The sequence below is a fragment of the Mustela erminea genome, chromosome 6 (assembly GCF_009829155.1).
Source record: "Mustela erminea isolate mMusErm1 chromosome 6, mMusErm1.Pri, whole genome shotgun sequence".
NCBI lineage: Eukaryota > Metazoa > Chordata > Mammalia > Carnivora > Mustelidae > Mustela > Mustela erminea.
In genome coordinates, this window is record NC_045619.1 from 107,190,817 (window position 1) to 107,218,120 (window position 27,304).

Here is a 27,304-nt window from a genome sequence, read left to right on the forward strand (position 1 = left end):
GTAGAAAATACGTGTTTGTTATCAGGCTTTAGGTTTTCTGCTGAATTGTGTTTCAAAACCAGTTAGTTCCTCCTGGAATTGGTATGAAGTTGTCTTCATGGTGTTATTTATAATTTCCAAGTTTACCATATAGAAAGATGGGTTGTTAAAGAAATGCGGGAAAAGGACTACACCAGTGAGTTGTTTATTAGTCTTCCTTTAATGGAAGAAACACAGTTTGTTACACAAACTGACTTTCCTTCCTTCTTTCTTTAAGGATTTTATTATTTATTTAGTTGCCAGAGAGAGAGAGAGAGAGAGAGCGCGCGCGAGCGCGCACACAAGTGAGGGAAGCAGCAGACAGAGGGAGAACCAGGCTCCTCACTGAGCAAGGAGTCCAGTGCAGGACTCAGATGCTTAACTGAGCCACCCAGTGTCTAAGAGCCACCCAGGCGTCCTAGACTTCTATTCATTTGGGAGCACATGTAGCTAGGGTTGGGGGGATGCAGAGGGGAGGCTTAGAAGAGAGAGGGAGAGAGAATCTTAAGTACGCTCCACGAGATCATGACCTGAGCCAAAATCAAGAGTCCTATGCTTTAATTGACTGAGCCACCCAGGTGCCCCTACAAACTGACTTTTTACCACAGCATTACCCCTACTCTTTCTATAGTCTTACTTGGAATTGAGGATTTGGTTAGTGTCTTAGAGTTGCTATATGTCATATTCACTTTTTTTGATTATTTTTTCTATTCAGGGGTGGAAGTAAATATTAGGATATTATCAGTACTTGATTTTAATGTGTTATTCCCTTATGGGCACACCTTAGTAAGTTTTATTATTTTCTGTTTTATTTATAAATTGAATTTAATTTTCCATGTTGGGCCAAAAAAAGGTCTAATTCTGTCATTTCTTGTTTTAGAGAAAACCAAAACAACTCCCTTTTCCCTGACCAGGGAGTTCATATATATATATATATATATATATTTTAAGATTATATTTATTTATTTGACAGCAATAGAGAGATAGCGAGAGCGGGAACACGAGCAGGGGGAGTGGGAGAGGGAAAGCAAGCTTCCTGCTGAATAGGGAGCCTGATGTGGGGCTTGATCGCAGGACCTGAGCCTGAGCTGAAGGCAGACACTTAATGACTGAGCTACCCGGGTACCCTGGGAATTTGTATTTTTGTTCCTTTTTATTTTGTAAAGAGTGTCTGGGAGAATTCCAGAGCCTACAAGAATAAAATACTAAATAAGTAAATACGTGAATTCTCCAGCCTGGAGAAATCATCTTATCTAAGGTTAGTAGTTACGCTGGTCCCTCCTTTCTCCCCAGGTGATGACCTTTTGGGGGTCAGTGAAGTCTGCTACTCAGAACTGTCTGGCAGCTCCATAGGCATGTTTATTAATGGAGTGGGTACAGTTAAGAGATTTTCTTCTGGTTGAATGGTGAAGCCATTTTCGTGAATATTTTTCTCTATTTTGATCTGGGACTAAATTTCTGTATTCATATTCTTTTGAAAAGCAAAGGAACACTTTTCTTAAAAATGGAAATTAATAGTTGCATTAATTAATAACAACAAAAAGTCCATCTTTATTAAGTATATTTGGGGGCAGGTCACTTAAAGTTTTTGAGTGAGATACTCTCTTCTTGCAAGATTTCTTTTTTAATTTTATATTGCCATATAAAAATTCTTTTTAGGGGGATGACTAACATAAAGGCTTTGGGGGCAGTAATAGAGTTGGAAGGGAAAAAATTTTTTAAAGATTTTATTTATTTGAGAGAGGACAGAGAATGAAAGAGTTTACAAGTTCAGGGAGAGGGACAGAGGGAGAAGCATGCTCCCCGCTGAGCAGGGAGCCCAGTTGTACGGCTTCATCCCAGGACCCTGGAATCATTACTTGAGCCAAAGGCAGACACTTAACTGAGTCACCCAGGCACCTCAGAGTTGAAAGGAAAATCCTAAGTTAGAAAACATGAATTCCTTCAGAAGACATTTGAAAATTTATTTTGTGTCAGGAAGTGTAACTTGGCTATGGATTTAAAAGGTGATTAAAGTGCTGCTCTCTATTCTTATACTTATGCTTATTCTTATGCTCGTACTCTAGTGGGAACAGTAGGTAAGTAAGGAAACAGTGGGTTGCTGCAGATGAAACCATGATAACACACAGAGGTAATTACCCTGTCTTAGGATGCTTCCTGGAGGAGATGGGGATGGATATCTGACTGAAGTTCTGAAAAAGGAGAAAGTTAGTAAAGTGAAAGTGGAGGTGGTTCCAGACTGTGTGCAACATGGAAGACACCTGGAGAGACGAGAGGGAGCTGAGTACGTTGGGTAGTCTAGAATTTAGTGTACCTGAAGTGGCTTTCTGGTAAGGAGAAGATTGGATGCTTTCTGTGCTGCACTGAGGAGTTTTTACTTTATTCTGCAAGCTGTGAGCAGTCATTTTAAGATCTTAAGTAGGGGTGAGACATTACCTTGTTTTAACTTGAGCTTAATTAAATGGTTTTAAAATTACAAATATAAAAATATAAGTTTGTCTTGACATGGTGAAAGACTTGATGAAAATTTAAAGAATCAAAATCACACTCCACTATCTCAGTTCATTTCTTGTCTGCTGAAGGCTTTTGTTTAGCTCAGGTGTTAGCAAACTTTTTTGGTCTCAGGGCTCCTTTATACTCTTAAAAGTCAAGTACTTAATTCCATGCACAACCTTAATTCTCTTTTGACATGTTTCATAACATAGTTACAGGTTCCAGGGATTAAGTGTAGACATCTTTGGTAGTGGGAGACATTATTCCACTTTACAACCATAATTTACTTAACCTCTTTTTAAAATGATTGATTGATTGATTGAGCAAGGCAGAGGGAGATAGAATCCCAAGCAGACTCCACAGTGGGCATGGAGCCTGATGAGTGGCTTGATCCCATACCCTGAGATCATGACTTGAGCTGATATCAAGAGTTTGACACTTAACCAACTGAGCCACCCAGGTGCCCCTACTTACCTTACCTTTTAAAAAGAGAGGAATTTTTAGGTGGAAGTCTGACTTGGTTGCCAAACTTAATTCTTATCTCTAGATTGAAAATTTTCTTTTGAATACATATCCTTCTGTTTAACTTTTTCAGAAGGTAATTTAAGCCACTGTTTTCTGATATTCTGATAGCCATTTTCTTACTGGCGGGGATTCCTCTCAGTGCCTTTTATATTTTCCATTTACCTAAGCTTGAGAAGAGGCAAAAAAAATTTTTTTTAAAGAGTTAAAAAACAAAGGTTACCATGTTGTGGTTATTGTTTAATGCAGAGAAAGAGGGCATCTGGAAACAGTTACAGAATTGTGACCTTGGATAGTTTTAAAATTTTTGTTTTGGGTCACTTGATCCATTTTAGAAAATCTTTATTAAACCAAAATCTAATGGTGTTATGTTTTTCTGTATCTTGTTTCTGGTGCCTTCTGGCCACTCTTGGGTTAATAGGGGGATATGTCATCTGATCTGTCAATTTATATAATTTTTTTTTTTTTCAATTTCCTTCATGGTGTGAGAAGAAATATAACTTAAGGAAGAATAGTGAATTTTTTAGGTTTGGTAAAGAAAGAGTTCTTTAGAATAGGATAAACCCAAATTGTGACACCATTTTGTTCTGCTATTTGCATAGTTTTATAAATGGAAATAGATGAACATACGTGTAGTCTAAGCATTGGAATGCTATATTAATCATTGCTCTCTAGGGGAAACCTGGAGATTTCCTCATCTGTAAAATGGATATGATAAATTTTGTTTTAGGGTAGGGTTGTGAAATGTAGCCTGCAGGCTCATGAGCTAAGAATGGTTTTTACATTTTTGAATAGTTTTGAAAAGTTATTTTGTGACATATGAATGTAAATGATATGACATGTATATTTCAGTGTCCACGAATAAAACTTAATTCGTATACAGCCATACCCATTCACTTATGTATTGTCTAAGGGCAATTTTGCACCATAGTGTCAGAGTTAAGTAGCTGTACCAGATGCCTTTTAAGGCCTGCAAAGTCTAAAATGTTTACTATCAGGACTTTTACAGAAAAAGTTTGTTGATCCTGCCTGAGGGTCCTGAACACTGACTAGTTCTTGTATGCTCTTGAAGCTGTTTCCCCAGATTGCTTATTTTTTTTTTTTTTTTTTTTTTTTAAAGATTTTATTTATTTATTTGACAGAGAGAAATCACAAGTAGATGGAGAGGCAGGCAGGGAGAGAGAGAGAGGGAAGCAGGCTCCCTGCTGAGCAGAGAGCCCGATGCGGGCCTCGATCCCAGGACCCTGAGATCATGACCTGAGCCGAAGGCAGCGGCTTAACCCACTGAGCCACCCAGGCGCCCTACCCAGATTGCTTATTAAGTGGTTAAAAATTAAATGGTCAACGACTATCTAAAGGGCCATTATGATGTCTACTACTAGAGATAAACATTGATAATGTAATTTATTTTCATTTATTTCTGAAGAAATGTGCTACTATTGAAAGACAGGTGTATTCATTTGCTAGGGCTTCCATAAAATACCACAGACTGGGTGGCTTAAACAACAGAAATTTATTTTCCCACAATTGTGGAGGCTAGAGGCCCCAAACCAAGGTGTTGGCAGTTTTGGTTTCTCCTGAGGTCTCTCTTCTTGGCTTGTAAACAGTTTCTTTATTGCTGTGTCCGCATATGGCCTTTTTTCTATGCATCTGCATCTCTGGTGTCTTCCTCTTTTTATAAGAATACCAGTCATATTTGATAAGGGCCCCGCCATTATGAATTTAATTACCTCGTTAATAGCCCTGTCATCAAATTTAGTACTCAACATTCTAAAGTACTTGGAGTTAGGGCTTTAACATGAATTTTGGGAGATAGAGTTCAGTCCATGACACCAAAGGATTTCTTTCTTTCTTTCTTTTTTTCTCTCAAGATTTTATTTTATTTATTTGACAGAGATCACAAGTAGGCAGAGAGGTAGGCAGAGAGAAAGGAGGAAGCAGGCTCCCTCCCGAGCAGAGACCCCGACGTGGGGGCTCGATTCCAGGACCCCGAGATCATGACCCGAGCTGAAGGCAGAGGCTTTAGCTCACTGAGCCACTCAGGTGCCCCAGGATTGATTGATTGATTGATTGATTGATTTCTTTCTTTCTTTCTAAGATTTAAAAAATTAATTTGAGAAGGTATGTGCACATGATGGGGGGGGGTGGTTGGGGACAGAGGGAGAGGGAGAAGCAGATTTCCACTGAGTGGGTAGACTGAAGCGGGACTCAGTCCTAGGATCCCAAGATCATGGCCTGAGCTGAAGGCAGATACTTAACCTACTCCATCACTCAGGTGACCCAGTACCAAGAAATTTCTAATGGAAGCTTCATTTAATCATCAGGTAAAATTTGAGGATGTACTACATGACAGGCACTGTTAGAGATATGTGTGGTGAACAGGACAGATAAGGTTTGTATTTTTAGAACTGATGGTGTAGTGGGGGAAGATAGATAATAAAAAAGGAAACAAGTAAAAATATGATTTCAGGGTGGCTTAAATGGTTAAGCATCTGCCTTCGGCTCAGGGGTCCTGGGATTGAGCCCCACATTGGGCTCCTTGCTTGGTGGGGAGCCTGTTTCTCCCTCTCCCTCTACTATTCCCCCTGCTTGTGCTGTCTCACTCTCTGTCAAATAAATAAAATAAAATGATTTCAGAGAGTGGTAAGGGCTATGAAGGAAATTAAACAGTGTAAAGTACTATCAGTGACTGGTATGGAGGGTGGGGTAATGCTGTGTTAGGTAAGGATGGTCCTGTAAATGTTTTTGGAAAAGGTGACTTTAGGGACCAGGTCTTTTTCCAGGTCTTGATGACTATCAGGATTGGTATAGACAAGGATCAGAAGAATAACTGAACAGGTTAGGGAGCTTTATGAGTTAAATTGCAAAGGTTGATAAGGACCAAATCATGAAGGGCCTTGTGGAGATTATGGAAAAGATTTTGGTTTTCTTTTGCACAAGGAATAAAATATACTGGAGGTATTTTAGCGGAGGTAATTGGTATGATTTTACTGTTTGAAAGAACGCTTTGTATAGACTGTAGGTTTGAGAATGGAAACAAGGAGACCCATTAGGGGATTACCAAAGGTATTCTTGGTTAGAGATACTGATAACCTGGCCTAAGAAGTGATAGAGAAAAGGAAAAGAAAAGAATTTGAGAGGTATTTTGGAGGTAAAATCTGTAGCATTTGCTAATGGGTTGGATATAGGAATTTGTGATAAGGGAGAAATATCTTTAGCAATAATGTGTAATACTGTCCACTAAGGCTAGTAAATCTGTGTATTTAGCAAATTGATTGCTGTATCAGCAAGTTGGAGAATATAACTTGGAAAGTTAAAGCCTTCAGTCATTAAGTAGGAAAACATAAGGCAAATACACAGTGGTTTGGTTTAATTCAGTGTCCCAGCTGACAGGCTTACAACTATTTGAAAATAGGGAATGTAGGAAATTCATAGGGAATTCATAGTTTGACAGAAAGTGTGCCTTTGGGACAAATAACTTGTCTGGAACTAAAAAGCCCTGGACACTCTTACAAAAAAATAAATGTCAGGTTTGATGAAATGACTGTGAATGCCATTAAGTCATTTTCTTTAGAGCTAAAGTTCTTTATTGCAAGGTAAATGTTTTTAAAGTGGAGCAGCTCTTAGGTGAAAGTTGGTATGATAATGTTAATGATAGGTAAAGATGAACTACCTAGATGAACTAGGTTAAGATGGTCTTTTTGGCAATTTAAACATTCTCTACCAAGAATTTGAACTCAGTGGGGGAGTCAGAGTTGTGAGATCTGGATCTGATTTTTTTTTTTTTCCCCCAAAGACTCTATTTATTTGACAGAGAGAGAGATCACAGGTACACAGAGAGGCAGGCAGAGAGAGAAGGGGAAGCTGGCTCCCTCCTGAGCAGGGAGCGCAGTGAGGGGTTCCATCCCAGGACCGTGAGATCATGACTTGAGCTGAAGGCAGAGGCTCAACCCACTGAGCCACCCAGGTTCCCCTGGATCTGATTTTTGCTTTATATTATTGTGGTTAGATCTCCACCTCTGAGGCTCAGGTCCTCTGTCCATAAGACAGGCATCTAATAGAAGACATTCAGGGACATAGTAATTCAGAAATCTGAAAAATAGAATGTACAAAAGTAAGGCTAATACAATAATAGCAACCTTCTTTATTTCAAGATGACCAAGTTTTGTTTTCCTTTCCTTGTGAAGAGTTAGAAATTAAAGGACTTAGTAGTGTTACTTTTATTTAGGGAGAATATAGCAATTCTAAAGGCATTTGCAAAGGACAGCTCTTTGAGAATCACTTAAAAAACTTGCTTGTGGAAAGAGATTTTATTTTATTTTATTTATTTATTTTTTTAAAGATTTTTATTTATTTGTTTGACAGATCACAAGTAGGCAGAGAGGCAGGCAGAGAGAGAGGAGGAAGCAGGCTCCCCGCTGAGCAGAGAGCCCGATGTGGGGCTCCATCCCAGGATCCTGGGATCATGACCTGAGCCGAAGGCAGAGGCTTTAACCCACTGAGTCACCCAGGTGCCCTGAGATTTTATTTTATTTTTTTAAAAGGTTTTATGTATATATTTGAGAGAGAGATAGCAAGAGAGAGTACAAGCAAAGTGGAGGGGGTTGTGGGGAGAGGGAGAAGTAGTCTCCTTGCTGAGCAGGGAGCCTGACACAGAACTTGATCATGATCCTGATCATGACCCGAGCTGAAGGCAGAGGCTTAACCAACTGAGCTACCCAGGTGTCCCAGAAAGAGATTATATTATGACAGACCAAAGTTTGTCACATGGCATTAGCAAACAGTAGCTTATATTCTGTGAGACCTGTAACTCAGCTATCCACATACTGTTGATAATGAGTTATTTGGAAATGTTAAAACTAAAAATCATTTTTGGTGATTTGTCTCTATAAAGGTCTGGCTTAAGTTAGCTGTATGTGATAAACAGGCTATACTGTATATAAGAATTATATGTATAAAATAATTTAACTCCTTTATTACATTAAAAATGTGACTTTGGAGTTATCATTTTATGATGAGTTTTTTAATTCTGTCATTGTGTATGTATGAGGGATGAGACCACTACTCATGTAAAATCAATGTAAAAAAATGTAAAAATGTAAAATACCACATCAACAGAATGAAGGAATAAAACATGCACATCACAAATAATGCAGAAAAAGCATCTGACAAAATTCAGTGCCTTCTCATGATAAAAGCACTCGGTAAAATAGGAACAGAAGGAAACCTTCTTAGAAGTCATATGGAAAAAAAACCCCACAGCAAACATCATACTCATTAGTAAAGACTGAAAACTCTTCCTCTAAGATCAGAATTTTGTACTTCGTATATCTGTTCTAAGATAAATTTAATAAATTTGAAGATTAACAAATAATGAAATTAATCCCAAGCTCTGAATATAGTGTTTTATTACCAAAAGCATTAAGTATAAGTACCTTTTAAAAATTTCCAAGGATTTGGAACATAACAAGGAATTAAGTATTCCTTTCTGCATTTCAATGCAGTGTCCTTTTTATCTTTTATTTATTTATTTATTTTTAAATTTTCCTTATTTGTTCATGAGAAACAGAGGGAGAAGTAGAGGCAGATGGAGAAGCAAGCTCCCCTGGAAGCAAGGAGCCGGATGCGGGACTTGATTCCAGGACCACGGGATCATGATCTGAGCTGAAGGCAGATGCTCACTTGACTAAGCCACCCAAGCGCCCCATCCTTCTTCATCTCTTAAAATCTTTTTTTAATGTGAAGTTTGTTCTGTCTATTATCAGTATAGCCATTCCTACACTCTATTGGTTGGTATTTGTGTGAAATATCTTTTCCTATCCTTTCGCTTTTAGCCTGTGCTATTTTCTGTATACCCAGTAGCTTTTTTGGTTCCTTCCTGCATTCCTGTTTGTGTTTGTTGATTAACAACAACAAAAACATGCAGTGATTTGCAGTGCATTGTTTAAATTCCTTAGTGTTGGGGATGCCTGGATGGTTTAGTCGGTTAGGTGGCTACCTTCGGCTCAGGTCATGACCCCAGGGTCCTGGGATCAAGTTCTGCATTCGGCTTCTTGCTCAGTGGGGAGTCATTTCTCCCTCTGCCTGCAGCTTTACCTGTTTGTACTCTTTCTCTCTCTGACAAATAAGTAAATAAAACCTTAAAAAAAAAAGTTACAGTAGTACTAGCTGTTAAACTAACCATAGTTTTTTCCTTTAAATGTATTAGTTTCTTGGGACATGGGTGGCTCAGTCGGTTGGGCATCTGGCTCTTGATTTTGGCTCAGGTCATGATCCTTGGGGGTCCAGGGATTGAGCCCTGCCCTGGATTCTGTGCTCAGTGGGGAGTCTCCTTGTGGATTCTCTCCCTCTCTCTCTGTCCCTCGCACTAAAAGCACGTGTGCTCGCTCGCTTGCTCGCTCGCTCTCTCAAATCAATCTTAAAAGAATGTATTAGTCTCTTAAATCACATAGAAAATGAATACAGTTACAAACCATTTATAATTTATAATTTTTTATTTCTCTGTATAGTTTTAGAGTATTGTCTAGTTCCTTTTCATTTCACCTTGTAGAATTCCCTTGAGCATTTCTTGCAGGGCAGGTCTAGTGATCACAGACCATTTCAGCTTTGTTTATAAATGTCTTGATTTCTCCCTCACTTCTGGAGGGTAGTTTTGCTGGATGTAGGATTATAGGCTGACAGTTTTTAAGAGGAGGTAATTAAGGGGACATGACCAGTGGCTGACCTGTATGCTGAACCTGGGCATTTGGAGGTTTCTCACCCCCTCTTATGTTCTTACACTTTTCATGGTTTCTGAAAGACCTTTGAGGGTCTCTTCATTTTACTGCTTCTTTTCTTTCTATCTTGTGGTTTGCATAAGGTCTTATTTATATCCAAGTTTGTTTATTTTTTGTTCTGCAATTCTGTTATGCCCATCTAATGACTTTTAAGTTTGTTATTATACTTTTTTTTTTTTAAAGATTTTATTTACTTATATGACAGAGAGAGAGATCACAAGTAGGCAGAAAGAGAGGGAGAAGCAGGCTCCCTGCTGAAGAGAGAGCCCGATGTGGGGCTCAATCCCAGGACCCTGAGATCATGACCTGAGCCGGAGGCAGAGGCTTAACCCACTGAGCCACCCAGGTGCCCAACTATAGTTAATATCTGTACATTATATCCCCAGGACTGTACCTTTTGATCACCTTTGTTACCTGTTTTTTTCTCTTTCTTCCCCATTAGTGGATATTCTGTCCTGTTTCTTTGCATGCCTCCTAACTTTTTATTGGATACTGGACCTTTTAGATAATGTAGCAACTCTAGGTACTGGACCCCCTCTTCCAGTGTTTGTTCTTTGCTTGTTAACTTGCCGTGTTAACGGATTGGTGACGGATTGTTTTGGTTCGTGTCTTTCCCCGTTAGTGTTCAGCTTCTGATATTGTTTCTCAGGGAGGTATAATTTTGGATATGGGCACAGTTATCTAAGGTGATAATCTAACGTGATAAGGGTTGGGTTCTCTTTTTTCTTTGTCCCTGAACACACTCAGCTGTTAAAAACTTCATTAATTGCCAACTAATTGCCCTAATGATTTTAAGAGTGCCCTGGACTATAATGGTTCTGCAGACTAATCCCATCAAATTCCAGCTCCTTTGAAGGAATGGTTTCTGGGTTTTAGTGTTTAATTTTTGTTAGACACCAGGAGAACTCCTACCAGTTATCTTATTCCCTCATTGTCTTTTGCAAACTAACCTGCCTAGAGCTTGGTTTTTTCTTTTCCTATTTTTGGAGGCAGGGGGCGCGCAGAGGGAGAGGAGAGAGAGAATTATCTTAAGCAGGCTCCATGCCCAGTGCGAAGTCTGTGGTGGAGCTGAATCTCACAACCCTAAGATCATTCCCTGCACTGAAATGAGGAATTCTATGCTTAGGACACCTGCGTGGGTCAGTCAGTTAAGCATCTGCCGTCAGCTCCGGTCATGATCCCAGGGTCCTGAGATCCCAGGGTCCTGAGATCGAGTCCCATACTGGGCATATTTGCATATCTTGCTCAGCAGGGAGCCTGTGCCGCTCCCCTGCTGTGTGCCCCCCTTCTGACAAATAAAATCATTAAAATAAAAAAGTTGATGCTTGACTGACAGAGCCACCCAGGTACCCCTGGTTTAGTCTATATCTTGATTCTGCTCCAATATTTCCACTGTTTTTAGAATGCCTTTAGACTTCTTCACCCTGCCTTGCAAATAAAGTTAAGCCTTTTGGGAAGAGATTAGGCATACCTGCCCACCCGCTTCCTGCTGCTTTCCCCCAGTTAAAATCTCTAAAGGTGGGCTCTGGAGATAAGGGGATGGGACAGTGACAAGTTCCTTTCTGAGTAATAGCTGCACTCTGAGATGGGTGCTTGGTGGGCCAGTGGGCATTGGTCTTGGGTCCTCTCAGCTTGCTTCTCCTGGTGTAGGACCTCCACCGCATGAGCTGGGTCAGGAATGATCAGTGAGCATAACATGGTCAAGTAGCAGTTGCCTCAATTCTGTAAGTAGGGCTAGTAGGAGGAAGAGCGCCCCTACTTGTAAACTGTTTATCTGGGATTAGCCTTGGCAATAGGTACCAGAGGCAAAATGAGAAACGCTGGTGTCCTCCTGTTCCTTCCGACCTCATCTGGGTGCTGGAGGCCAAGGGGCCCTTTGTTTTTGACTGCAGGAGTCTGGAGTAGATTGTTTGCTCATCTGAGTTGGGAGGGGGGAGGAGGAGAGGCATATTGGTTCAGAGACCATTGACTTTTTGCTTCTCTTACTGAATTTTCATAGGTAATCTTGAATGTTTCTTTATTTGCTGTTTACCTTTAGGTAAACTTTAGGACTGTTTCCAGAGGTTTTTAATGTTTTGTTTTAGTTTTTATCATTTTCATTGGGGAGCATGTTAGCAGAGCTGCTCACACTGTCATGCCAGAAGTCATTCTCTTGTTCTTACTGTTTTTTGTTTTAACCATTCTGATTAAGCTTGTGGCGACAGCTCATTTTGGTTTTAATTTGCATTTTCCTGACGGCTAATGACTTTGAACATCTTTTCTTGTGATTATTTGCCATTGGTATATCCTCTGGCCTGTTCCTGTCATTTGTCCATTTTCTAGTTGGTTGGAGTGTTTTATGTGCTGTTGAATTTTTGAGTTCTTTATATAGTTTAGATAATAGTTGTTGGATATGTGATTTACAAATATTTTCTCTCATTCTACAACTTGTCTGTTCAACTTCTTAGAGGGCTTCACAGAAAAGTTAATTTTGATGCAGTCCAATTTATTTTTTTTTTTCTATTATGGATCTTTTGGTAGCTCTAGATTATGAAGGTTTTCTCCTGTATTTTTTTAAAATAAAATATGCTTCTGCATTTTATATTTAAGACCATTATCGGGTACCTGGGTGGCTCAGTTGGTTAAGCTTCTGCCTTCAGCTCAGTTCATGATCTCCAGATCCTGGAATCAGGCCCTATGTCAGGCTCCCAGCTCAGTGGGGTGTCTGCTTCTCCCTCTCCCCCTCCCTGCTTGTGCTCTCTCTCTGTCTTTGTATCTCTCTCAAATGAATAAATAAAATCTTTAAAAAAAGAAAAAAAGGCCATTATCCATTTTGAGCTAACTTTTGTATAACGTGAGGTTTAGGTTGAAGGCCTCTCTTTCTTTCTTCTTTTTTCTTTTTTTTTCTTTTTTTTGTGGGGGTGGGGGTGGCTCTCAATATTTGTTGATAAGGCTGTCCTTCCATTAAATTGCTTTTGCAGGGATGCCGGGTGGCTCAATCAGTTAAACATCTGCCTTCAGCTCAGGTCATGATCCCGGGGTCGTAGGATCGAGTCCCACATCGGGCTCCTTCCTCAGTGTGGAGCCTACTTCTCCCTCTGCCTGCTGCTCCTTCTGCTTGTGTGTGTTCACGCTCTGTTTCTCTGACAGATAAATAACCATTATAAAAAAATAAATAAATTGCTTTTGCATATCTTTAAAATAAGAGGCGTATTTGTGTGTCTCTACATTTTGGGTCTCTTATTTTGTTCCATCAGTCTTTTCCTCTGCCATTATCACACTGTCTTGACTGCTGTAGCTGTATAATAAGCGTTCATTTTAGATAGAGGGATTTTTCTCACTTTATTTTTCAAGGTTGTTTTTGGTAGACCCTGTGCCTTCCATATAGATTTGAGAGTAAGCTTGCCATTATCTTGTTTTGATAGCAGTTGCATTTAAGCCTATAGAAAATTTGGGGAGAATTGATATCTTTATTAAGTCTTCCAGTCTATGAATATGGTATGTTGCTGTTTTTGTTCATCGACGTTTTGTAATTTTTGGCAAACAGATCTTGTACATACTTTGTTAAGTGTATACTTAAGTATTTAATTTTGTTGGGAGTAATTTTAAATGGTTATTTTTCTAAGTCTCTGTTTCCACATACATATTTTTAGTACATAAAAAAGTGATTGATATTTGAATGTTGATACTCTGTAAGCATTGCAGAACTCATTTTATTAGTCTCAGTTTTTGTAGATCTTCATTAGCATTTTAAGGTTTGCTTGAAGCATTTTACCCTTTTGCCCTATTGTGGTGTATTAATTTTTCCTGTAGTAATCAAATTTAATGGGATGCAGGCTGTTATCCATTGATAAATTTTTTCATGATTTTTTCCTAGTTGATTCTCTTGGGTTTTTAGCTAAGGCATCATATAATCTGTAAGTAGTTAAGAGTTTTTTAATCCTCATTTTCACCTCTTATATAATTATCTGAAACCGCCAGGACAGAGTTAAATAATGGTGGTGAGGAAGAACACCTTTACCTTAACTGTAATTTTACCTTAGACTTTAGTATCAGTGCTTTTGATTTCAAAACATTGCATCCAGGAGCAATTCATTTTATCTATAGTAGAATGCAAATTAACTAAAATGTATAGTATATTACAATTGTTGAGTGTTTTAGGATTGGGAGGCTTTTGTTAAATCTTCAGCAACCTGAAGGCTGACATAATGCTTTCTTCTTCAATAATCTTACTATTGAAACTAAAACTTTGTGGTAGGCTTTCTTGCTTTGTATATACAAAGTAGTGAATAGAACTAAAATTTTTTGATTGAAGATTTTACAGTGCCTTATTTTGTTTATTCTTTTACTTGTAAATTTAGAAAGCATTACTGATAGGAATGTATATTGATCTCTCAGGCCTTTCCTAGAAATTGATTTTCTTCTTTTTATTTTAAGATGAATCCTTTACAAATTCTTTCAGAAAACTTTTTCTTGTTATTTGCTTGCTTTTTCTGAGTTGCGGATTACAAAACAATTCTAACTAATAGAATATTCCATTAGTATTCTCATAAATGAACAACACTCCTCCATATCAAGCTCCTGCTTATGAGAAGTTTGGTGTGGTTGTATTTCAAGGCTGCTTTGCAGAAAGCTTTATTTTACAGGCTACAGTTTGAGAATAAAAATTCTGATTCTGTTGTTTACTTGCCACATAAGCCAAATGACTTTAGGGTTCAGATTTTTATCTCTTTTCCCCTAGTCTTAATCTTTTGGGTAGTAGAAAAAACGTGAACATTATGAGGGCCAGAAAGACATGGGTGTAAATTCCAGCAGCTCCTCTTTATTTTTATTGACTAATGGCCTTGAATAAATTAATCTGCCAAATTTTAGTTTCCTCATTTATAAAATGGGGGATAAAACACCTCAGGGCGGTGGCTGTATATTAGGATTATGTGAGATACTGCATGTAAATTCTCTGGTACAGAATTTAATATTTTGCAGTTGTTGATCCACAGTAAATGTTAGCTTCCTTTCCTCTGAAGCACAATGATATGGTATGAAATAGTTTTGTGAGCTGTATATAAATAAATGTAAGTTATTAGCATTGCTTTCTCTTTTAGAATTGGGCATTAATAGCATAGTTTATAATCTCAGTATTATTAATATGCTTGCTGAGGCCATTATGTGATAGGCACATGCTAAGGTTTAGAGATCCTTAAAGATTTGTATTTGTGTTTGTGTTTTTTCTTGCTCCAGAAACTTTGAAAGCCCTTGGAGAAGTTCTGCAGCAAATTCAAATGATTGTATGAAACAAACAGTTGTCTGATTTTTAGTCTAATTTGAATTCTAGGGCTGATTCTTAGTCTCAGTGTGTGTGTACATACATACATACACCAAATACCCATTTTACCCTCATTTTATGCTATCCAAGCTCTCCCACTTTGCCTTACTCCTCCTTTCCTCCAGGAAGAACTTTGAATCTCATGGACTTTTATGCATAACACATACCCTGGCTTCTTCTGTTTATGTTTCTAGTTGGATTGGCTGTGATAATGACCTTATTAGTGTGTGTGACTACATGTCTAAGTTAAGCTTTTGTACTGTGACTTTAAGAGGTAGAGGGCCAAGGACCTGAAATAATTGAACTCCAAGGATTTACTACAGCCTAATTTAGAGATAGAGTGATGATTTCTGAGAGTTTTTACCACTCAAGAACATTTAAATGTTATCTGTCAAATAGTCATTAAACATTTAGTGATAGCACTTTCTGGGAACTTAAGGAGTGTAAAAGAAGTATGCTTCAGTCCTGAGTTTCTGGCCTTCCAGGTTAGTCTAGTTAGAATTCAAAACAACTCAAATATTGAAATGTCAGACAGTTAAGGAACTTGAATGCAAAACATTACCAATAATATGTGCTATGAAAGTCAGAGACTTTGTCCTGTTTATTTCCTCCAAAGTATGGTGAATTTTGTTTTCCTCACCTGAAAAGTAGATAATTCAAATATACCCTTTGAGGTCATTGTGATGTTTAGATGAGACTGGGTATGTAAGACCCAGCTATTATGCATAAAATCCACATATTCTTTCTGCAGTTTGGCCTGGTTTTTAGTTGAAAAAGTGATATAAATTGGTATATTTGAAGTAGTAATGGCATATGTAAAATGATATATTGTAAAAAAAAAAAAATGCAGGCAGAACAAAATGAAAAGTTTTCTCACTTCAGACCTTAGAAGTGAGAACTTTGGTACCAAGAGCACAGTTTTGTATACTTTCTGGTAATTATTCTGTGTATGTATACAGTTACACTTTTACAACTTTTGGGAACAGTATACATGTTGTCTTTTATCCTGATTTTTTTTTTTTTTTAAAGATTTTATTTATTTATTTTTCAGAGAGAGAGAGAGGGAGAGAGAGCGAGCGAGCACAGGCAGAGTGGCAGGCAGAGGCAGAGGGAGAAGCAGGCTCCCCACCAAGCAAGGAGCCAGATGTGGGACTCGATCCCAGGACACTGGGATCATGACCTGAGCCGAAGGCAGCCGCTTAACCAACTGAGCCACTCAGGCGTCCCTTATCCTGATTTTTTAAAAAATTGATTTTGACCATCTTTCCTGTTAGCAAATATAGATATTTTATACCTTGTTTTATTTTTTAAAAGATTTTATTGTTTTATTTGACAGAAGGAGAGACAGTGAGAGAGGGAACACAAGCTGGGGGGTAGTAGGAGAGGGAGAAGCAGTCTTCTTCCTGAGTAGGGAGCCTGATGTGGGGCTGGATCCCATGATCCTGGGGTCATGACCTGAGCCAAAGACAGAGGCTTAATTGACAGAGCCACCCAGGTGCCCTATGAGTTCACCACTCACCTGAGCCGGAGGAGGGGTAAAGGAGAGGGAGTAGTAGCAGGCTCCCTGCTAAGCAGGGAGTCCCAGGACTCTGGGATCATGACTTGAGCTGAAGGCAGATGCTTAACCGACTGAGCCACCTAGGCTCCCTGTTGCATTATTTTTTAATGATTGCTGGGTATTCTGTTGTTTGAGTGTATTATAATATAACCTATGTCTTCCCCCAGCACTCATTTAATGTGTTTATTTAAAATATATTAATTTACAACTTTCTTCTCCTTAGGGTCAACTCACTATCCAGAAAGTCCATACTCCCAGAAGGGACAGAAAGAAAGACCTCTTTGTAAGAAAGGCTTGGGTAGCCCATGAACCAGACAGCAGAAAACCGATTGGGGTGCAGCAGGACTCCAGAGCCAGATATAAGGCTCAGAAAAGGACACCAACTGGATGGTACAAGGAGAGGTGATAATGACAGCCACCAAGGAAGTTTGGAACCTGTTTTAGAAGCATCTGTTCTTTCTTCTCATCATAAAAAAGTAAGTTAAAGGGAAGGATGATAAATAAAACAGCATTTATGGGAATGTGTTTGGAGGAAAGATACTTAGGAAAAGAAAAACTATGGGGACATTGCTGGAGAGAGGATGGGGTTTCGAAAAGGAATATTGAGCACATTTGTAAGTTTTGTTCAGGATAAATTAGAGTCTGATTTTAAAATTAACTAGATATTATTTGATGTTATAGTTAATCCTTTTCTGCTGACCCTAAAATTATACTTAATCTGCTTTATCTTGTTTGAGAAGGGAAATGGGTTTTTGTAGTTACTATTTAATCTTTATAATTCAGCCATGTTTTAGTTATGATATTATCTTTTGTATTTTTGGAGAAATTCTAACTCTGTGCTGGAACTACTTCTCCAGATATAGTTTATCTCCAGTGTCTACCTTGGGAGTCATTAGAATTCTGGGAACAGAAGGCAGATTTTAATCTTTCCTTTTACTTCCCAGAGAAAAGAGCAGCCTTTAAATTATTTAAGCAACTGTGCCTAGAGAGCAAAGATATAAGTACCTGTGAATAGCATCAGAAAGTCACTGTTTTATACATTTTGTTATGTGCTTTGTATCCTTGGAATGCCATAGCATGTGTTCACTGTTGTGGCTCTAGTACAGTGTTTCCCAAACTGTAGTTTTCCATTAGTGGTTGTGAAATTGATTTTGGTACTATAAGTAGTATTTAAAAAATTAAACAGCAAAAGAACAAAGAGGTGCATGTATAGAGCAATATACATTTATACTGTATTATTCGATGAAATTGTTTAGTTTTATATAAATATGTATGTAGATATGAATAATATATACATTTCTTAATGTGGGTTGTACTTTACACATTTTGAAAGCCTCTACTCCAAACTGCATCTTTATCATCCTAAGAAATACAGTTATTGTATGGGTAATAGTGATATTGGTTTGAACTCAAGATGGTTGTCTTGTCCTTTCAGGTCTCTTACAAGAATTTCATCAGAGCACTGTAGCAGTATAGGTACAATATAGGAAATTTAAGGTAGTTCTTCTTTTCTTAGGAACACTTTATAAGCCACCTTCATCTTCTTGTCTAGATTGTATTACAGTGAAAGATTTGCGTACACGTGTGTGTGTATGTGCCCACACATACAGAGAACAGGTCAGTAGGATTAAAAAAGCACCTATTTTCCTACAGTAAGTATAATAATATTATTTGGTCTTTAAACTGGCATTATTACTGTTTAAAAAGAGGTTTGACAGATATCTGGGGCAAGAATTTCCATCCACACTTAAGACTTTACTTTCTTGCCCTTTTAAAGTAATGTGTATTAGCAGTTAAGACTACCCTATCTAAGCTGAACAAGCTGTTTCCCTCATTTGCTATTAAGACCTAAACAGTTGTTATTTTACTAATGAGGACTATCACTAAGCTTGGATGAGTGACTGGAGGTGGTTTTTAATTTTTTCCTTTTTGTGACCATTAGTACAACATGAATTATTGCTAACTATATGTCCATTAGATCTCTAGCATTTTTACAGCTTGGATGACTGAAAACTCGATAGCCTTGAGTAGCACTTGCCATTTTCTCTGCCTGCTGCTAGTCTTTGGCAGCTACCATTGGGCTTTCTGCTTTTAGGAGTCTGACTACTTTAGATTGCCCATATAAGTGGAATCATACAGTATCTCTCCTATTACTGGCTTGTTTCATTTAGCAGAATATTCTCAAGGTTTGTATATGTTGTAGCATATGATAAGACGACTTTTTTAAGGCTAAATACTATTGAATTGTCCTTATCCCTTCATCTGCTGCTGGACATTCAGGTTTTTCGTACCTCTTGGCTGTTGTAAATAAAGCTCTCAGTAATGTTTTTAGTTTTTTTTTTGTATATACCCAGAAGTAGGATTACTGGATCATACGACTTCTATTTTTAGTTTTTTTTTTTTGCGGAACCTCCATACTGTTTAACACAGGAGCTGCATCATTTTATATTTCCATCAGTAGTGCACAAGGGTTCTAATTTCTCCACATCCTCGTCACACTTACTGTTTTCTGTTTTGATAACAGATGTGATGTAGTACCCCATTGTAGTTTTGCTTTGCATTTCTTTGATGATGAATGTTGAGCATGCTTTTCATATACTTATATACTTGGAGAAATGTCTGTTCATATCCTTTGCCCAAACTCTGTAGAGTTTTGGGAATTTATTTTATATTTTGGATATTAACTCCAAATATGGTTTGCAAATATTTTCTATTCCATAGGTCCATTCTGTTGATTGTTTGCTGTGCAGGAGTTATTTAGGTGACATAATCCCCCATGTCTCATTTTGCTTTTATTGGTTGTGCTTTTGGTGTTATATCCAAGAAATCATTGCCAAAACCGATGTTATAAAACTTAACTTTTCCTCTGTATTTTCTTCTTGAAGATTTATGGTTTCAGGTTTTACATTTAGGTTTTTTTGAGTTGAGTCATTTTGAATTGATTTTTGTGTATTATGTTAAGGGTCCAGTTTTACTCCTTCGCATGTGGGTATCCAGTTTTCTAGTACCATTTATCGAAGAGACTCTGTAGCCTCTTTTCCACTATGTAGTAGTCTTGCTGTTCTTGCTGAAGATCACTTGCCTATGTATGCGTGATTTTATTTCTGGGCTCTGATTCTGTTCCCTTGGTCTGTATGTCTTCCTGCCAGTACCATACTATTTTGATAACTGTACTTTTGTAATATGTTTTGAAGGAAGTGGGATATTTCCAGCTTTGTTGTTCTTTCTCCAGACTATTTTGAGTAGGAGTGCCTGGATGACTGAGTTGGTTAAATGTCTGCCTTCAGCTCAGGTCATGATCTCAGGGTGCTGGAATCAAACCCCATGTTGGGCTCCCTGCTCAGCAGGAAGTCTCTTCTCACTTTCCCTCTTAAAAAAAAAAAATACTGTTTTGACTGTTGGAGGCCCTTTGTCATTCCACATGAATTTAGGGATTTTTTTTTTTTTAATGTTGGGGTTATCTTAAAGAAAATGGAGATATAGTAAACAGAATTGGAAGAGGGTTGACTAAGTTATTGAACACAGGGTCAGGAGACCTATCATCTACCTTTGTGAAATAGAAAAAGTTACTTAATTATCCTTGATTTATATTTGTCATAGATGATACCTGTGTTCCTTTCCAGTTATGATAGGATTCTTCCCCCCCCCTTTTTTTTTAAGATTTTATTTGAGAGAAAGCATGTGCACGTGCATGCACAGAGGGACAGTGAGAGGGAAAAGCAGACTCCCCACTAAGCAAGGATCCTAGTGCAGGGCTTGATTCCAGGATCCTGAGATCATGACCTGAGCCAAAGGCAGATCTTTTACTGACTGAACCACCCAGCTGCTCCAGGATTCTATATTTTTATCAATTTCTGATACTAAGAAATGGTCTCAAAGATTTCCAGAATATACACATTGAACTTTTTTTTTTTTTTTTTTTTTTAAGATTTTGCTTTTAAGTAATCTCTACACCCAGTGTGGGGCTTGAACTCACAACCCCAAGATCAAGAGTTGCATGCTCTGCTGACTGAGCCAGCTGGGCGGCTCACACTGAACTATTCTGAAATATACTAATATCCAATTTAGAGAACTGTTTTCAGTTCTTTTTTGATTAGTAGTACCTCTGGCAGTTTCTAGAAGTGATTGTGTAATTGAATGCTTAGTAAAGACTGATGAAAAGTTGGGGAAGAGGAAAGGAGGAAGTGTGTGCAAGGGGATTTCAGTTAATAGGAGTAGTGTGTGCAGGTTCCTGAATCTGAGAAGAATTTGGCATATTTAAGAAGTGCGAAAAGTGGGAGGATAGTAAGAAATGAGGAAAAAATTTTACGTAATGACCTTTGTTGACCATGATATGGAGAAAGTATATTGGAGATTATTGGAAAGTTTTAGTAATGGAGTGATAAGATTTTATTACATTCTAGAAGGATCACTTTGGGCTCTTATGTGAAAACAGCAGATTTGGGGGGCTGTTGGTTGGGAAAGAAACTTGGAGATGAGTCAAAAGGCTGTTTCAGAAATTCATGAGTAGCTTATTCTGGGTTGATGGTGATAGTTGAGTTGGCAAGAAGTGGATACATTTGAGCTGTGCTTTGGAGGTAGGGTTGACAACTTGCTGGTAGATTGGCTATGATGACTTAAGGGAGAAGGGAAGGAAAGGACAAGAATCCGTCTGAGGGATGACGTGAATACTTGGATTGCTGGGGTATGATTCCGTGTTCTGAGATGGGAAAAACTAGAGGATAAGTTTGGAGGTGAAATAGGGTTAGATGGGAGGATCAAAAATTTGCTTTTGACTGTGTTAAATATAAAATGCACATGAGACATTTTAGTGGATGTGTCTAGAAGATAGTTGGCATTCCTAAGAGTGGCCTGGGCAGGTAGTAATTATTTAGGAGCTAGCTGCAATGTAGATGATAAATGGTTAAGGTTATTTAAGAGAGGAAGAGAAAAGAGAGGGAAAAGAGAAGGGCCCTAGGATCCAGCCTGAAGGACACCAGCATTCACAGGGCATTTTAAGGAGAGAGAGCAAGTAGAGGAAGCTAAGAGACTCTTGTAAGGTAGGAGGAAAACCCAGGAAAGTGTTATATTAAAAAACCAGGAAAGCCTTTCAAGAGGAAGGGGAGGGAGCAGTGATTGGTTTGTTTCTAGTGCTGCTAAAGAGATCATGAACAAAAAGGATAGACTAGTGACCACTGGTTCTGGAAACATGGTGTTCATATAGGTGAACTTAACAAGAGCTATTTTGGTAGAGGAGTGGGAACAGAAACCAGACCTTGGAGTAGATCAAATTGTGAATAGTAGGTGATAAATATTCATGGCATGTGTAATAAGCAGTCATTTCTCTGTCATGTAAAAAGAGGTTTCAGCCAAACAAGTGAACTTTTTTCCAAGTGTGTTTCCTATATGCTGAAATTATTTTAAACTTTTGGGTTTCCCACACAGAATAATAATAAAATTAGAATTACATAAAGCCTCTAATTTTTTGCTTATTCCTTTTATAAAAGTATATTTTGCATTCAATGGACAGCAAATGTGTAGATTTGAAATTTATCTTAATAAATTTCTTATTTATTTATGACTTATTTTTTAGGTGTTTTTGGACTGTTAAAGAATACTAAGACTAAATTGGAGGACACCGAGGCATACTGTATTCCTTTTTAAAAAAGATTTTATTTGTCAGAAAGAGCATGCATGTACATAAGCAGGGGGAGTGGTAGGCAGAGGGAGAAGCAGGCTCCCCCCTGAGCAAGGAGCCAATGCTTGACTTGATCCCAGGACCTTGAGATCAAGACCTGAGCCAAAGGCAGACACCTAACTGACTGAGCCACTCAGACATCCCAGGCCTACTATATTCTAACTCCATATTTGTGGAGAATCTTTCCTAGATTCTTTGGACCTGTACTTGGAATTCATATTTTGCTTATTTTTGTGGTATTTGAGTATGATAATGTGAACTGAGAATTGTAACACAACTATCTTAAGTGCAGATAGATGTTCTGGTAATTTTTTAATCTCTAAAAATGTTCATAATATGCATTTTGAATGTTAAAGAAAAGCAGGAGTTAAGATTGTGTGTGTGTGTGTGTGTGTGGTGTGTGTGTGTGGATAAAGAAAGAGCAAGAGAGAAAGAGAACAATTTTTATAAAGTCATATACAGTGAAATTTAGAGTTATGTAAATATTTTAATGTTAGTGCACCAGAAAAGTATATCCATGTGTTAGTCAGCTTTTGCTGCAGGAACTACATACTCCAGAGGCTTAATGACTTAGAACGATAGGAACATACCTAAGGGCTGTAGGTCAGGTGTGACTGCTTTAGATTGCCATTCTTTTTGTGGGTTGGCTCCATGCATATTCTTATTCTGGGATCCAGACTGAAGGAGACTTTCTGGGACATGTTCTCATGGCAGATTGCAAAAGTCCCAGAGAACAAATCAAATCACATATTTGCATTCAAAGTTTCTGCTCATATGTGATGTAAGTTACATTTGCTTATGTTCCATTGGTCAAAGCACTTATATGACCAGATCAAAGATAATGGGATGGAGATTCTATTTCTCTGTGGGAAGAGTGAATAAATAATTGAAAAGTTTAATATGTAATCTGCCACAGTTTGTAAGGAAAAAGCCGTTCCCTATCCCAGTATCTTTATATAGGTTATTGTACTTCATAAAATAAATTTTCAGTACTAGGGGTGCCTACCTGGGTGGCTAAGTTGGTTAAGGATCCATCTCTGGCTTTCAGCTGGGGTCATGGGATCAAGCCCCACCTTGGGCTCTGTACTCAGCATGGGGTCGGCTTGTCCTCCCTCTGCTCCTCTCCCGCAAACAAATAAATAAATAAATAAATAAATAAAATCTTAAAAAAAAAACACACGGAGTTTCATTGCTGCATCAGATGCTGGAGAGACTTTTCTTATACCACAGAATCCTAGAATGACAGAAGTTGTAGGTTCTTCTATTTAACTCCTGATTATAACTTTGTAGAACTTTTCAGTACATCAGTTTCTCTGAAAAAGAGCAACAATAACATTGTGTCTATCTTCTGTATGCATATTTTATGAATAATATGAGAACTTGTGAAAATTCTTTTAGTGTTTAGTTTTGGTGCTTGCTTTTCTGTTCCGGACCGTTGCCTGCATTCTAATAATGAGCATTGTGTTAAAAAAACAAAAACAAACTTAGTGTGAATATCCAGAGGTTTCCTAATACGAGGGAAATGAGTATGTGCATTTGAAGTGGCTGTTCTAGGATATGTTGAGTCTCTGTGTGTTATAGATGAGAAAACTTAGTGAAAGCCTAAAAGACCCTTCTAGTGGTCTACCATTAGGAATTTCCAGCATCTGGAGACATTTTTGGTTTTCAAAATTAGGGGAGTTGTGCTACTAGCATCTTGTGGGTAGAGGCCATGGGTGCTGCTAACCATCCTATAATGCACAGACGGCCCCCACAACAAAGAAGTACCTAGCTATGTATGTCAGCAAGTGCTAATATTTGTTCTGACTACCTCAGTAGCACATTGTCATTATAGCGTATCTAAAACTATTATCCCTTCTGTTAATGTAAGTATTATAGGAATGTATGTTTTTCAGATCCAGGTCTGTCATTTTGCAAATTTCCCAGAGATTTCATCAAATCATAATCTGTGATGAGCCGTCTAAGTTGTGCTGTGCACAGCCTACAGGGGCCCTGTTCAGCTGCTTTGGGCCAGGTGCCTTTCTGAGCGCTAGAAATACGGTGATAGGTAAGAGCCACGATTTTTGCCTGTATGGTGCAAGTGCAAAGGTGAAGACACAGATGATAAACCCCTGAAACACATAAATGAATGAGCTAATTATAAAAAATGATAATTGCTATGAGGAGAAAAGTATGCTAAGGTAATAAGGTGAGAGAATTTTGAAAACACTTTTTTTTTTAGAGCAGTTTTTAGGTTCCTAGAAAAATTGAGGGGAAACAGAATTTTCTGCATACTCCCTGCCCTCACACATAACCTAGCCTCCTCTACTGTCAACATCCCCCACCAGAGTGCTGTCTTTGTTAAAATTGATGAGCCTGTATTGACACATTTAATTACCTGAAGTTCATAGTTTATAGTTTACTCTTTTTTTTTTTTTAAAGATTTTATTTGTTTATTTGACAGAGAGAGATCACAAGTAGGCAGAGAGGCAGGCAGAGAGAGAGAGAGGAGGAGGAAGCAGGCTCCCTGCTGAGCAGAGAGCCCGATGCGGGACTCGATCCCAGGATCCTGAGATCATGACCTGAGCCGAAGGCAGCGGCTTAACCCACTGAGCCACCCAGGCGCCCCTACAGTTTACTCTTGATGTATATACTGTAAGTTTGGACAAATGTATGATATATATCCATCATTATGGTATTATGCAGAGTACTTTCACTTTCAATGCCCTAAAATTCCTGGGTGCTCTGTTAGCGCACCCCCACCCCCTCTCAGTTCTTTAGCTGTTGTTAAGGAAATCTTGCTTGAGGTGAGGCCTGAGTGATAAGGAACCAGCAAAGAGATAGGAGAAGAGTATTTCCAGGTAGAGGAAACAAGCTAGTATAGGGGGCCACAGGTGGAATAAGCTTTTTCTCCTCTGTGGCTTCTGTCGCCTCCTGTCTCCTCCTCCCTGCTCCTTTTCTTCACCCTGAGGACTGAAAGAAAGCCAGTGCAATTAGAGCATGAGGAACAAGAAGAAAAAGTGAAATGAGTTGAGGTCAGTAGGCCAGGCAGGGACCAGATCATATAGGTATATAGAAGGAGTTTAGATTTTATTTTAATAAAGTCCGCTGGGAAGTGGAAGTGGAAGTGGCCTTTGAGGTGTTTAAACAGGAGGGAGGGATTGTGATTTTTAAAAGATCACTTTGGCTATGGAGAATAAACTTTGAGAAGACAAAATGGAAGGACAGGAACCCGTTGAATATTCTAGATGAGAAAAGATCTTGGCTTGAAACAGGGTGGTAGTAGCAGTAGAAGTGGAGGAATTCCCATCGACTTGGGGGATTCCCGTTGACTTGTTGGAAGTCAAGCCATCAGGACTTCCTGATGAAAGGTGGAGTGAAGAAAAGAGGGCAATCAGGGATGATTATTGGATATTTTAACTGCACAAAAAGTGGGATTGCTAAGGTTGGAGGCAGGCTTAAAAAGGGGGAAATCAGGAGTTTCGTTTTAAAATGTGAGATTGGAGATTCTGTTTAGTCATCTTAAAGGAGATAATTGAATATGTAGTAACTATATCACTATATGATTTTTTTTTAAAGATTCTATTTATTTATTTGACAGAGATCACAAGTAGGCAGAGAGACAGACGGAGAGAGAGGAGGAAGCAGGCTCCCCGCTGAGCAGAGAGCCCGATGTGGGGCTTGATCCCAGGACCTGAGCCGAAGGCAGAAGCTTTAACCCACTGAGCCACCCAGGCACCCCCACTATATGATTTTTAATGTAGTACTATTTGCTTATTGAAGCTAAAGACTTTTATTAAAGCTAGAAGGAATTTTAGACTGGCCAGTTTGAGATTAAAAATGACAACAAAGTTATGTTTAGAAGTTATGAGATGGTAAAATGTTTTTAGAATTTAGAATTTATCCAGTTCCTTTTGTGTTCTAGTGGTTATCTGTTTCTTTTTATACTATGTATTTTTATTTATCGTTTTCACTCGATAGGGTGGTATTTTCTAAATACAATGTTTGTGCTCTTTGTTTTACTAATAAATAATCGACTGAATGTGATTTTTTCATCCTTTTGAATGAACTCATTATATTGCCTTGAAAACCTGTATTTGATTTTCCTTTTTAACCCAGAAGCCAAAAGCCTGAACAAAAGAACCATTTCTCTTCACATCTGTTTTTAACATTTTCTGTGAGGAATCATGGATTGAGAGAATCAGAACCTTAGATTGTGGAATGATAGAGTTGAAAAGACTCTCTGAAACCATCTTGTTTACTTCCCTCAATTTACTAAAGAGGAAATTGTGTGTTTTTGTTCCTAATGAAAATTTGTCCTTTCTGTATTGTTTCTCTTTGGAGTGGAAGTTCTTTGCTGAAAATGAGAAGATGGTTTATGGAGAGACCAGTGCATCTGTATGTACTACCTACCTGGGAGGTGGTTTCAGTAAGAAAACTCATTGGATCATTTAAGCAATGAAAACTTTTCTACTGCTCTAGTTTTCCCTTGTGTCTCTTCTTCATTCATTGCAACTTCCATTCTATATTTAATAATCTGTATACAGTACTGTCCCTTGCTTAATTTCGGAGTTGTTAGGAAGGGAGGTAGGAAGGAGGTTAGGAAGATAGATTTACAGAAAGCTGTGTAATTTTGAGACTGAAATGAAAGACAAAATATTAACTTATTACCTTCCAGGGACTTAATGAGTTCCATACACTGATTTTCTGTTTCTTTGGTTTTGGAGGAAGGATTCTTTTCTTGAAATTTCCAGTTTGAAGTCAAAGTATGTGAACTGCTAGCAAATAGAGTGTATCCATCTGAATAATTGTAATAGCACTCTCACAGACAGCATCTCATTTGCTTCTCAAAATTGCACTCTGAAGTAGGAAGACCAGATATGATCTCTTTTTAAAAGTGGATGAAAGTGAGATTTAGAAAGCTTAGAGTAATTTGCCCAAGGTCACATGGCTAAATGAGAGCATGTGTTAGGTCTTCT

General features: G+C 38.3%; 1 protein-coding gene across 3 annotated transcripts in view; it reads left to right on the plus strand.

The window, feature by feature from the left end:
• ADIPOR2 (adiponectin receptor 2) overlaps positions 1 to 27,304 on the plus strand; it is a 96,662-nt gene that overhangs the window by 34,876 nt on the left and 34,482 nt on the right. For 2 of the 3 annotated variants that reach the window (XM_032349224.1, XM_032349223.1), the window contains exon 2: positions 16,893 to 17,142. In XM_032349224.1, coding sequence (XP_032205115.1) covers positions 16,975 to 17,142 — 168 coding nt within the window. In that variant the 5' untranslated portion in view covers positions 16,893 to 16,974. Of the gene's footprint in view, positions 1 to 7,522; positions 7,545 to 16,892; positions 17,143 to 27,304 lie in introns of those variants that run through there. The other variant, XM_032349226.1, reaches the window with a different exon arrangement.